This window comes from Salvia splendens, chromosome 8 (assembly GCF_004379255.2).
Source record: "Salvia splendens isolate huo1 chromosome 8, SspV2, whole genome shotgun sequence".
Taxonomy (NCBI): Eukaryota; Viridiplantae; Streptophyta; class Magnoliopsida; order Lamiales; family Lamiaceae; genus Salvia; species Salvia splendens.
The window spans coordinates 33,246,099-33,258,677 of record NC_056039.1 but is presented as its reverse complement, the minus strand read 5'-3'; the positions used below and the strand labels follow the sequence as shown (position 1 = coordinate 33,258,677).

Here is a 12,579-nt window from a genome sequence, read left to right as displayed (position 1 = left end):
TATAATATAAAATTAATAATACATATAATATATATTATATAGTAGAATATATATTATATATAATATAATATATTAAATTAATAGAATATATATATAATTCGGTTTTTTGGTTTTTCGGGTTTTTTTTCGCCCGAACCGAACTAAACCGAACCGAAAAACCGAATTTTTTTTATTTTTAAAACCGAACCGAATTTTAAAATTTCGGTTTAGTTCGGTTCGGATATTCGGTTTCCGGTTTTTTTGCTCACCCCTACTCTAATGCAATTATTTGAATAAATTAAATTGGAAGAAGGGCCTGAACCAGGCCTAGGTAATAGTCCTCAAAAATAGAAACTCTTAAAAAGGCATGACTATAAACTACTAATTATTTGGGTAATAATGTTTTGGTAAAAAGAAGTTACAGAATATATTATTACTATGTAACATTAAAAATTTGTATTAGTAGAATAAAAGGCATGGCTATAAACTACTAATTATTTGGGTAATAATGTTTTGGTAAAAAGAAGTTACAGAATATATTATTACTATGTAACATTAAGAATTTGTATTAGTAGAATAAAAGATACATTATAGGGACAATAACTAAAATTAAAATCCAAATTAGTACATAAACTACTAATATACTAACACGTCATTCCATTTGTATGAAGGCCCAAATTAAGCTATCTACCAACATTCTTTGTCCTCTAATTGTGGATATTAATGTTCTAATATAAGGCCAATTAAAATCAAAGATGTAAGTTTTAATTATTTTTTCCGAATCGAGTTGTGAAATCTTTACTAATAAGATGTAGTAGTATATTCTTGATACTTTTTGTTTGAATAAAGAATTAAGAAATTGATTAACATGTCACCTTTCAAATGTTGGCTTTGTGCGATGCCTCTAAATTAATGTGAAAATTAGAAAGTTGGTCAAGAAGATTATCAACTTTTGTGTAAGTCGTCACCTTTCGGCTACGCGTTTTTCCTATAAATGAAAATACTAATTTTTTATTATTATTATTATTATTATTATTAATTTTTTTCATTAACTATATAATTGATCACACATATATATAAATGAAAATATGTTAATACACAAGAAAAAAAAGTAAATCTTTCTACAAAATGAAGATTATTCAAGATATTCAAAATTATATATTTTACAAAATAATCTTGAATGATATTGATCAAGGATAAAAACAATTGAAGTACTAACATTATTTTGTAATTTTATTTAAAACTTACTACTACAAAAGTTCATATAAATCAAATGCTTAATCTAACCAACACTTCCAACATTTAAGCCCTATCAACCGGCAACACAAAACGCATGAATATTTCATCCCTAACTAAGCTTGTCACAATATATCTATATATACACACATCAACTGCATTCTTTTTCAAACATAACAACTTATACACCACAATATGAAGCCTCTTATCCTTCTCTTCACGCTCGCACTTGCACTCGCTCTCTCGAAGCCAATCACCGCGTCGCGCGACAAAGGCTGCAGAGACGTGTTCAACAATTTTAGCCATTGTGCGAGCTATATTCAAGGGCTAGGCAACAAACCAACGCGGACGTGTTGCCAAAGTGTAACGAATCTGAATGTCATCGCGAAACATGAAATGGGTGGTTCGGTAAGAATATGCAAATGCATAGAGTCTTTTGCAAGTTATAGACACCACCGATTCGTTGCTGCACGCATCAAGGACCTGCCTCATAAGTGCAACACGCATTTGAGTTTTCATATTTCGGAGCACATGAACTGTAACAGGTAAATAAACATATCTTAAGAATTTATGTATGATTAAAAGTTGATTTATTATCCAATTGAAGTAATTGTTTGTTTTGGTGCAGGGCTGTTTGAAAGATTAATCTCTACCCTTTGGTTAATACTTGTTCAAAGTATGTTTATGTCATGTAATAAGGTTGTAAGGGCTATTATTATATTGTTTCGATGTATTCGCGAAACATAAATAAGGGCTATTATTATATTGTTTCGATGTATTCGTGGAACATAAATAAAAAAAAGTTACTATTATAATTTCATAATGTTGTAATTTAACTCTTTGTTTCAGTCGCAGCATCATGATTTTAGTTGCAATTGAACTAATTTAAGAAAATAGACCCCAATTCTGGTTCCAGTGTAGATGCCCTAATAACATAAAAATTGTAAAAGCAATCGCATTTTACATATTAAAAATTTACTACTCACCGTTCCACCCTAAGATTTTAGGGCATAAAATTTTAGGTAGGGTTATTTAGTGGTTAATTAAAATGAGAATAAAGTAGAATGGAGAAAAAAAAGTAAGAGAGGTGAAAAAAATGAGACATTTCTCTTGTTTCAGTCAAAAAGCATCATGATTTAGTTGGGATGACCTAATTAAGAGAAATATGTCTCACTTACTGTGGGACGTAGCGGAGAGAGTATATTTTTTTTTATAAAATATACTAGAATGATAATTATCCCCTACTTCCTATCAATTAATCAAATGCTTAATCCAAAATAGCTCCCAACATTTTAGTCCTATCCATCGGCAACACAAAACGCATGAACAATTTAATTAAAGTAGAAAATGAAATATATTCACGATTCTTGAATTGATGCACAACCCTAATTAATCTTCGAAGATAAAGGCTTGTTACAATATACCTATATATACACACATCAAACGCATTCTTTATCAATGTAAAGAACTTATACAACACCAATATGAATCATCTTATTCTTCTTTTCACTCTTGCATTCGCTTTATCGAGACCAATCGCAGCATGGCCATGCAAAGGCTGCAAAGACGTGTTCGACGATTTTAGCCGATGTGGGGACTATATTCAAGGAGAAGGCATCAGCCCGACACCAACGTGCTGCCATAGTGTAACGAATTTGAATTCTATGGCGAAGCAAGAAACGGGTGGTTCTATAAGAATATGCAAATGTATAGAGCATTTTGTGAGTTATAAAGCCTCCAATCCGTTCAATGAATCGCGCATCTGAGAACTGCCTCTCAAGTGCAACACACACTTGAGTTTTCCGATTTAGGAGCGCATGAATTGCTATAGGTAAATAAACATACACATATCAAAAAGTTGATTTATGTTCAATTTGTTTTTATTATTTAATTTAAGTAATTGTTTGTTTTGGTGCAGGATCGTTTGAAAGATTAGTCTCTACCATTATTTGATTCATAGTTAGTAGTAGTATGGATATCAGTATATGTTAGTAAATTTGTTTCCATTATTGGTGGAATTATTTAAAGAAGTTATACTTAGTTTTTCTATATGTTTATCAAATTCAAATACATGGTATGGTTAATGTTAAGATATAGTACTACAAATCAACAATTCAGATGTGTAAAAACTGTTGGTGACTGCAAAATTTCTTCTAAATTCCTGATTTTAATACAACGAAGGTCCAACGGGACCGGGCATTGGACCGGGATGGGTCGACCGTTTCCACTGCCATTTCATGAGTGTTGAAAAACTATATTAAATTTGGAGTTTTAAGCTACGGACCTGAACCGAACTCATAAATTTCATTTTTTTTAATATCCCTGGATGAAAAAGTTGACATATGTGATATTGCAATTAGTGATTTTTCTATCATAAAATTTTGAACCAACAATCTTGTACCTAGACATTTAGATTATATATGTATTTTATTCCCTACCTCCCAAATTTGTAAGATATTAGAAATAAATTAGATATTGATATATACGCGTAATACAATAAATTTGGGAAACTTGAATGATAATCTGGAAAATGATATTCTTTTCATACTTGTAGTTTACGTTTTAACCAAATATATACATCAATATAACTTAGATTAAGATAATCAAATTTAACTAAATATTATTATCCAAAAATATAATATATTTATTCAACATTAACAAGATTGATATGAATTATAATGATACTAATACTATCATGAAAATAAGCTTTGAATATAAAAATCACATTGAGTGTATATCGCTAGATTTTAAAGAACCCAAAGAGGATTTTTATTTCAATTAATGCTTTTTATTGCTGATATTTTTTATTGATGAAACAGAATATATTTATTTTCTCAATTTAAAACATTAAAAAAATTATTGTAATCTTAATAAAGAAGATAAGAATATCCACACGTTAAATATTCAAATTCAAATTTCAGAATTTAAAAAAATACTATAAAATCACAAACCAATCCCTATTATATCTCTATAAATCCTAACCCATTTCTCATTTAAACACCTTTTTATTCCTATTTTATTGCTCAATTTATCAGAAAAAAAAAGTAAAACCAAGACGCGAACTGTGAAAGGAATCGCGAGGTCAACGGTTGATAAATATCTTTATAGATAATTAAAATCAGGTAACAGCAATTTCGGAACAGAAGCATTATAAAAATCCAATCTTTTTGTGCTTCTATAAATAATCGAATTCGATAGTTTTCTGGGTTTCATGAGTTTTAGAGTAGCTTCCAAAATACAAGATTTCTGGAGAAAGAGACAGCCATGATAGGTAGAGACCTCCTCCACAAGATGAAGGTTACTTCCTTCCCTCTCTCTTTCTCTCATGCTATTTATTATTTAATGGGCAATTTCTCATTTCTATTATGTCGGAAAAAGTAGTTCATTTTTGGAGTTCTTGATTGTTGTATTTTCTAACTTTCTTTACTCAATTTTTCACAATTTGTGTGTGTTTGTGTGTGTGTTTCTAGGGGGGTTTCTTGGTTAGTATTTGATCAATCAGCATAGTTTGAATCATGAATTAGACGAAATTCGAATGCATGATTTTGAGTGTTGAAATTTGTACAAAGATATGATCAAAGTGGTTATAGAGGCTTATTGTTATAATTGCATTTTCTTACTTAAATTCAGCATTTTAGTAGCACAAAGAACTCATGCATTCGAATTTCGGGTATATTTCTTGCTTTTTGTCTCACTGTGATGAAATGTGGATGGTGTAAGGGATGTAGGCATTCTGTATGATGCCAATCTGATACATTGAATGCTGTGTTCTGTTTATTCCGATGAAGATGTTGAATCGTTGATACGATTTCATTCTAAAAAGAGCTTTTTTCGTCGCCTACTTGTCTTCTAATTCTTGATCATGATAAGTTGCAGCACAGCCTGCAGTGAAGTCCAGCTTCTCGTGCAACTTTTTCGTTCTTTGTTGCGTCTGAGCAGTGCCTCGTTGTATATTAGTTTGATCGTCCGGAAACTTCTTTTTTGTTGCTTATCTTGCTTAGAGGCAATAACTCTGTTTATGTAGGTTGAGACGTTGAAATGTTGATGCACTTTTTAGCCGGTTACATTCTAAAAAGAGCGTTATTTGTCGTTTACTTGTCTTCTGATTCTTGATCGTGATCGGTGGTAGCATCTGTGTTGTGTCTCGTGCAATAACTTCGGTAGATAAGGACTAGGCCTTGTAACTTTTGTGCCTGGCTTTGCGCTTTTCGCGTATGTAGCTTAAGCATTTGTGCATTTCGAGTTGGTATTAACTCTATCTCTCACTCTTTTTCGTGCTTAGGAGAAGGCGTGCTTTTCCTCTCCTCTGACTCCGGATGCAAAGAAAGGCGGTGGCAAATTCTCAAGACAAGTCACACATGGCTCCTATCTAATGAAAGGAAAGTCGAATCGTCCCATGGAAGACTATCTAGTCTCTGAACAGAAGATGATAGACGAGGACGCGTTGGGATTGTTTGCTATATATGACGGACACATGGGGCATGCTGTTGCAAACTACTTGCAACTGAACCTCTTCGACAATATTCTGAAGCAGGTAGGGTGCAACGCTTCCTTTGTTGGAATGTTCGTATATTTCCTAAATTCGCACGATAACCTTCTTTTCCGAGCAGGGTGATTTCTGGACTGACATCAAAATCGCAATAAAGAGTGCGTATCAGAAGACAGATAAAGAAATATTGGAGAAGTCCTTTGAATTGGGCAAAGGAGGGTCGACAGCGGTAAATGCAATCTTGATCAACGGACAGAAGCTCGTGGTTGCAAACGTGGGGGACTCCCGAGCTGTAATCAGCAAGAAAGGCGTCGCTAAACAACTATCTGTTGATCACGACCCTACTAGGGAAAAGAAGATGATCGAGAGCAAGGGTGGATTCGTGTCAAACCTGCCAGGTACGTACTACATTGTCTCATTTAATGATTCTACCAAATAATCCCTCTTTTTTTCCATAAATTTTAACGTTTTGGTGCCATTTCTTTCTCAATGGTCACAGGCGACGTTCCTCGCGTAGATGGCCAGCTGGCGGTGGCCAGAGCATTTGGCGACAAGAGCTTGAAGAAACACGTGACCTCGGAGCCTGATATAGCAGTTCAGACCATAGATGATGATGTTGAGTTCTTAATATTAGCGAGCGATGGAGTGTGGACCGTGCGATACTATCCATAAAAATATCCTTATACGCATTCTTGAGTCGATTTCGCAACTGAGGGCTCATTTACTTGCCCTTAAATTTCTGCAGGTAATGTCGAACCAGGACGCGGTCAACTCCATCAAGGCGATCAAGGAGCCACACGCAGCAGCGAAGCATCTCGTTGATGAGGCGCTGTCGAGGAAAAGCAGGGACGACATCTCCTGCGTCGTCGTTAGGTTTCAATAGTTTGATTACATAGGTTTTTCCCTTAGTTAGCTAGCTACTTAGGATTTGAATTTAATTTGCTAGAAGCTGAATGATATTTTTTTCTACTTGAGAATCCCTTGATTTTTGCATGTTGAATGACATACTTTTGTATACTACTATAACAAAATATGTGAATTTTATAATTGCATATTTAGATATTACCCTTTTTTGCATATTTATTAAATCAAAAATTGAAATAATTAGGATATAATTGATAAGTGGAAAATGATTAGATATGATTGGTAACTATCAAAATTAAGATATAAACAATAAATAGGCTAAAAATCAATGTATCATCAACCCAACATGTATTGATGTCAATCATAAAATTTTGATTATGTTTCTTACAGTAATTTATTTGGTTAACAAGAAATGGCTTACCAATTAAGTAATGATAATTTTTACTTCTTTCATTACCATAATCGTATTCCTATTTTGGATATTCCATTATAATAAGCCATCACTAATTTTTGCAAAATTTAAAACATTTGATTTCTCATATTGTATTTCTCATGTTGAAACGTAGTATTCCCACGTGCAGATCACACGCTCCTCGGCCCAATGGCAGAGGTTCGGCCCAAACTTTGAGCCTTCACTACACGACAAAATTTCATTAACTTATCCATTTTTGGAATACTCCTTTTATTTGATGACACGTTTCAGCGTCCATCAAAACAACCTCTACTGTAGCCAATTAATGTATCAGTGGCATTAGAGCATCTCCTATGGTCTGCGAGCGAGCGGCTCGCCGATTTTTGGCGCTAGCCGAACTATTGCAGCCGGCGAGCGCCAAATCGGCGAGAATTTCGGCGAGGGTATGCCGATTCCCGGGCGCTCGCCGATTCTTTCGCCGATCGGCTCGCCGCTATTGTAGCCTCCCGATCGGCGAAAATTTAATTCCGTATTTTGTATTATTGTTTAATTATTTGTTTTTAGTGTTGATGATGTGGCAAGGCTATGGTTGGGCTATTGCTTGTCCAGTTGCTTGTCCAACTGATGTGGCAGGAGGAATTTAGTGCTGCTGATGTGGCATGGCTAGGCTATGGCTGGGCTATTGCTTGTCCGCCGACCACTGGAGATGCTCTTAGAGTGTGATATAGACAAAAGGCCTAGCTGAAGTTTTTATTGTATTTTATTTATTTATCTATTTATTTATTTATAGAATATAAAATTATACTTTCTTCTTCTATTATCAAATAATTAACTATATAATTATAATATAAAATAATAAATATGAATAGAGAAGAAAATGATAAAAGTATTAGTAAATTTATTTTATTATATAAAAAAAACTTAATATATTCGACTATTTTCGTTGTTAATCTCAAATAAAAAAAAATAAGACTCAATTATAAACTAATAAATATATTTTTATCCTTTTGATACTACTACTAGAGATATATTCAAAGCTAAAAAACAGTGAGTAATAAAATAGAATTACATAAGTAATTCAAATAAAAAATAACTGCGAAATTACTGTGAATAAACACTCCTCTTTAGATGAATTATAAACTCAACTATGCGTTCTATCTCGGGATTTTAATATATAATGACGTTGGTTTCAATTTTATCCTTGTCACAAAACTAATTGTTTACATTTTAGATTTTGTGAAATAATTAATTATAAACTTAGAAGTATAAATTCTAAATTTATTTAGTGTTTGTGTGGTGACGATTGATCATTTTTGTTGAGATTATGAAAATGGATATATATTTTACAATTAAGATTAAAAAAATTTTTGTTAAGAGAATTACTCGTAAAATAATAGGAATAAAAGCGAAAATTTATATTTGCAAACATGAGTACATTGGGCTATAACCATATATTGGGCTGCTGATATCCAATTTATGGATCATATTATATACATGACGGACATAGGAATTTGCTTTTTGTGACCATTCTATTTTTTATTTTGACGAATTCCGTGCTGGGTATTTGTTTTATATAGTGACTAAGTCATATTTAACTGTGTGTAGATTGACTTCACAAATTTTGGCAAAATCAAAAGAGAGAAACATGGAAATCATAGTACAAATGGCTAGTATCAAGTATTTCTACAACGAAAATCCAAACATATATGTGGTAGGCAGCATTCTTGTCATTTATTAGATTTCTCTATTATATACATTATGTGTTCAATTATTATATATCAAGGTACATTTATTTTAAATATAATAAAATGACTTCGAAGATATCCAACAAGTAAAGAAGTAGGAAATGCAACATAGTCCATTACATGTCACACCTCCTTACTTTCATTTATTACTAGAGTTCATATTTTGGTTTCGCTCCACCCATTTCATTAAAATTCTTCTTAAATAAAATCATGTTAGAAAGATAAATACATACTTTTATCAATCAATTCTATCTTAACCTCTACCAATTGCTTTAAATTATTTTTATTTTTATTTTGTCTTAGAGTTACACCAAATAACTCCTAATCCGCCCACAAGAATTAGATAGCCACGGATCAATCACAATGAAAACATAAAATCAAACAAAAACGTTACCATCTCCAAACAAAATAAAATTGAAACCCACAATCAACCCTGTCTTTTCTCAAGAATAGCATTCACATACGACACAAAAAAAATTACTAAAATATAACCATGGCATCAAAATTGTTAGGAAACTACAAGAACATGGCCAAGAGAGAGAAAAAAAATGAATAGAGATGTTTGCATCACTGCATGCAATAGTGTGTTAGTGAGCTGCCACATTATCTCCCTCTGCATGCAAACATCCCTAATACTATGCCGCCACGCACCTCTCTGCCCATCCCTCTCTCTCAATATATAAACCCCCTTCTCTCTCATCACACCACAAATTTATAAATCAAAAGGTAATTTTTATTTATTTATGATATGATGATGGGAACCATCGACATCCCTCCCCGCCGGCAGCACCAGCTCCTCCTCTCCCGCTCCCCGACCGCTGCCGCCTTCTCGAAATTCCTCCCGTGCAACGACGCCGACGACTCCGACGACGAGCCCTACGCCTCCGACCACTTCCGCATCTACGAGTTCAAGGTCCGGAAGTGCAGCCGGAGCCGCAGCCACGACTGGACCGACTGCCCCTTCGCCCACCCGGGCGAGAAGGCCCGGCGCCGCGACCCCAGGCGCTTCTGCTACTCCGGGCTCGTCTGCCCCGAGTACCGGAAGGGCCACTGTGGGAAGGGCGACGCCTGCGAGTTCTCGCACGGCGTCTTCGAGTGCTGGCTCCACCCCTCCCGCTACCGCACCGAGGCCTGCAAGGACGGGAAGGCCTGCAAGCGGAAGGTGTGCTTCTTCGCGCACTCCTCCCGCCAGCTCCGCCTCGTCCCCGACCCTGAACTCGCCCCGGACGACAAGAGGAAATCTTCCACCCATTGCTGTGCCTACTGCCACCATGACTTGAAGTCGTCGCCGACTTCAACCCTTATGGGCCACATGGCCCAGAACATCTCCCCGCCTATGTCGCCCCTATACAGGGGCGACATAGGTAATGACATGGGTTTTGGGTCCTTGGACTCGTACAAGGATGCGCTCGCAGAGCTCATGGTCTCGTTTGAGGCTATGAGCCCGAGCGAGGCGGTAGGCCGCCCTCAGGGCGGCCTGCCGTGGCTGGATGTGAATTTCAATGTGGAGGAGCCACAGTTTGTGATGTCGCCGTCGACTTCAACTCCGGTGAGCCGTGGACATAGCAAATTCTATTCCGGGGAGAGCAAGTTTATCCAAGGAGAATATTCCGGTAGGAATTTGATGAATGAAAGCAGGTTTAATGCCGGTGAGGGTGTCTCCGGTGGGCCGGATCTCGGGTGGGTCAATGATCTGCTGACATGAATGGTAGTTATCGGGATCGCGCGGGTTCGTGATCCTTATCCTGATTTATATATGAGGATGTGATTATTTTTGTGGAATTGTTGTTTAAATTAGGTGTCTTGTTAATTAAGTTGGGAATTTTGGAGGTGTAATTCTTGTTTTGATGATCACTGTGGATTGTAATGTGATCATGTATTGTATAACTGATCCTTTTGTACTTAATTAATGAACATCTACTTCTGTTAATTGCATAATTGTCTCTATATAATACCAAATCGTATAATATCATTTGTAATTTGGTCAATCACTTTACATGTGAGCTAAAAGAAATAGAATGTGTGTGGTTTTGTATTTATGGGGTTATTATTATATCTGCAGTAAAAGAAATTATGATGAACTTCATACTTATATAAGGAATGAAAAGATTCTTGGTTTAACTATACTATTTTATTGTAGAAACATTTTAGATTTGTGTACATTATGCTGTAATATTAAAATGAATGCAAATTTAAAAAAATATAATAAGATGGAATAATCAGGAATATGAGTCTTACATACATGGCACACATGCAAACACGCCACGTGGTGAGTCTGAGATTAGGATAACCTATTATTTGTTATATTTGTTATATTTGTTATATTTTTGTAAGTGCTCATATTATGTCTAGATTAGATTATTTGGAGCAACTCTTCACACTATCTTTTTTGATTGCACGATTGCATATTCTAAGAAACTGAAGACTAAACTTATAAATGTATAAAAGTCAATTCGAATAATACATTCATAACAAATTTTGATTTTATATTTAAACATGTTAAAAACAGTCAATTCGAATACTAATTATTTGATTTTAAATGTAACTAATAGATATTATCAGAAAAATCTCAGTTCAAAGTTAGTACATTGACACAGCTGTGCGGGCTCTGGGGATGATATCAATTAATTAATTATTTATAAGTGTGCCTTCTAATAAATGAGAGATATATACAATAGAAAAAAAGTTATGTACTAGAATTACTTGAATCAAAAGAAAATACCAGCTAGAATTGCTGGCGATCTGTCACATTAAATAGTGATTGTAAATGATACACCAAAACTTTCAGTCTTTAATAGCCTACAAAAGTAACAGATGATATAACCTAAAATGGCTAGAAATTTTCACACCACTAATAAGGACAATCATTAATTTTGTCAAATCAAAGCCTATATTGACAACAACATTGGAGAATAATTTTTAGCTTAGCATAGTAAAATTTCACAGTGGATGTGTCTCATTGCTGGATAATTGCAGCATCAATATTTAATATCGTAAGGGGGCGAGAAATCTATTTGATTTTATTTTTCGGAATGTTCATAACTTTTGCCGAATAAGAAATCTTCTACTTAGAAGAGACAGAGGATGGGAGTATATATATTGTAATAGTATAATATTGATAAGTTATAGATAGACATAAAGATGTAGATAGTATTATTTATGAAGTTGTTGAAAATAGTAGAAGAAGAGGATGGTGTAATGACATTGGGACAAGAAAATGAATAATTTGATATGCAATGTATGTGTGTTTCCTAGGAAGGGAGCTCATGTGGTGGATAGCAAGGGAAGTAGGGTAGAGATTCATTGCTTGATTGATGAGACCACAATAAAAAGTATGTGAGGATTTTTCCAAACTTAGGTGGACTCTTGCCCTCAATTCACAACTCTATGTCTCAACTTTATCCACAACTACAACATATGCTTAAAGTGGCCTACTTAGCATCAATTTAGGGCCCTCCATTAATTATTACCACTCACATGTCTCAACACATCTACACTTTTATCTATACCCATTTGGAGGAAGAGAGATACTATGTTTTAGGAAAAATTTTACTAGAACAATCTAATATGGGGTGTTCGGTTTGCAAGATTGTATACGGGATTAAATTTGTAGTGTTTTTGGTTCATGAGATTCAACCTCACAACTCAATCCTAGATGGATAATCATGGGATAATTAGTCATAGCTAACCCCATATGACTAAAATAATCTCACAATTCAATCCTAGATTGTATCTTGGTATTATTTTATCTTAGAAACCGAACACCACCTATGTGTACAAAATGAAAACGTCTGTTGTTATTTTGCTCATATTTTCTTATGTTAGTTCGTAGTTTTCTCTTCTACAATAGTTTT

General features: G+C 34.5%; 3 protein-coding genes and 1 long non-coding RNA gene across 5 annotated transcripts; all 4 read left to right on the top strand.

Annotated features, from left to right (window-relative positions):
- The first annotated feature begins 1,390 nt into the window (after positions 1 to 1,390).
- On the top strand, positions 1,391 to 2,035 carry LOC121744173 (protein ARABIDOPSIS THALIANA ANTHER 7-like). The gene is made up of 2 exons (XM_042137620.1): positions 1,391 to 1,760; positions 1,844 to 2,035. Exons 1-2 carry the CDS (start codon positions 1,411 to 1,413, stop codon positions 1,851 to 1,853), a joined length of 360 nt encoding a protein of 119 aa, XP_041993554.1. The 5' UTR covers positions 1,391 to 1,410; the 3' UTR covers positions 1,854 to 2,035.
- Positions 2,036 to 2,695: 660 nt separating this feature from the next.
- On the top strand, positions 2,696 to 3,262 carry LOC121744326. Its single transcript, XR_006038550.1, has 2 exons — positions 2,696 to 3,046; positions 3,134 to 3,262. It is a non-coding gene; the product is annotated as an uncharacterized LOC121744326 (long non-coding RNA).
- A 1,015-nt stretch (positions 3,263 to 4,277) lies between these two features.
- Positions 4,278 to 6,769, top strand: LOC121743199 (probable protein phosphatase 2C 58). Of its 2 annotated transcripts, XM_042136432.1 has the most exons (6): positions 4,278 to 4,337; positions 4,414 to 4,512; positions 5,498 to 5,749; positions 5,826 to 6,102; positions 6,204 to 6,358; positions 6,450 to 6,769. In XM_042136432.1, the coding sequence occupies exons 2-6, from the start codon at positions 4,480 to 4,482 to the stop codon at positions 6,585 to 6,587; spliced, it is 855 nt and encodes a 284-aa protein (XP_041992366.1). In that variant the 5' UTR covers positions 4,278 to 4,337; positions 4,414 to 4,479; the 3' UTR covers positions 6,588 to 6,769. The 2 variants fall into 2 exon arrangements, with proteins under 2 accessions (XP_041992366.1, XP_041992367.1); XM_042136433.1 differs by lacking the exon at positions 4,278 to 4,337 and having other exon boundaries at positions 4,347 to 4,512; positions 5,501 to 5,749.
- Positions 6,770 to 9,479: 2,710 nt separating this feature from the next.
- Positions 9,480 to 10,550, top strand: LOC121746124 (zinc finger CCCH domain-containing protein 2-like). The gene has a single exon (XM_042140039.1). The coding sequence runs from the start codon at positions 9,480 to 9,482 to the stop codon at positions 10,428 to 10,430; it is 951 nt and encodes a 316-aa protein (XP_041995973.1). The 3' UTR covers positions 10,431 to 10,550.
- Positions 10,551 to 12,579: the final 2,029 nt, after the last annotated feature.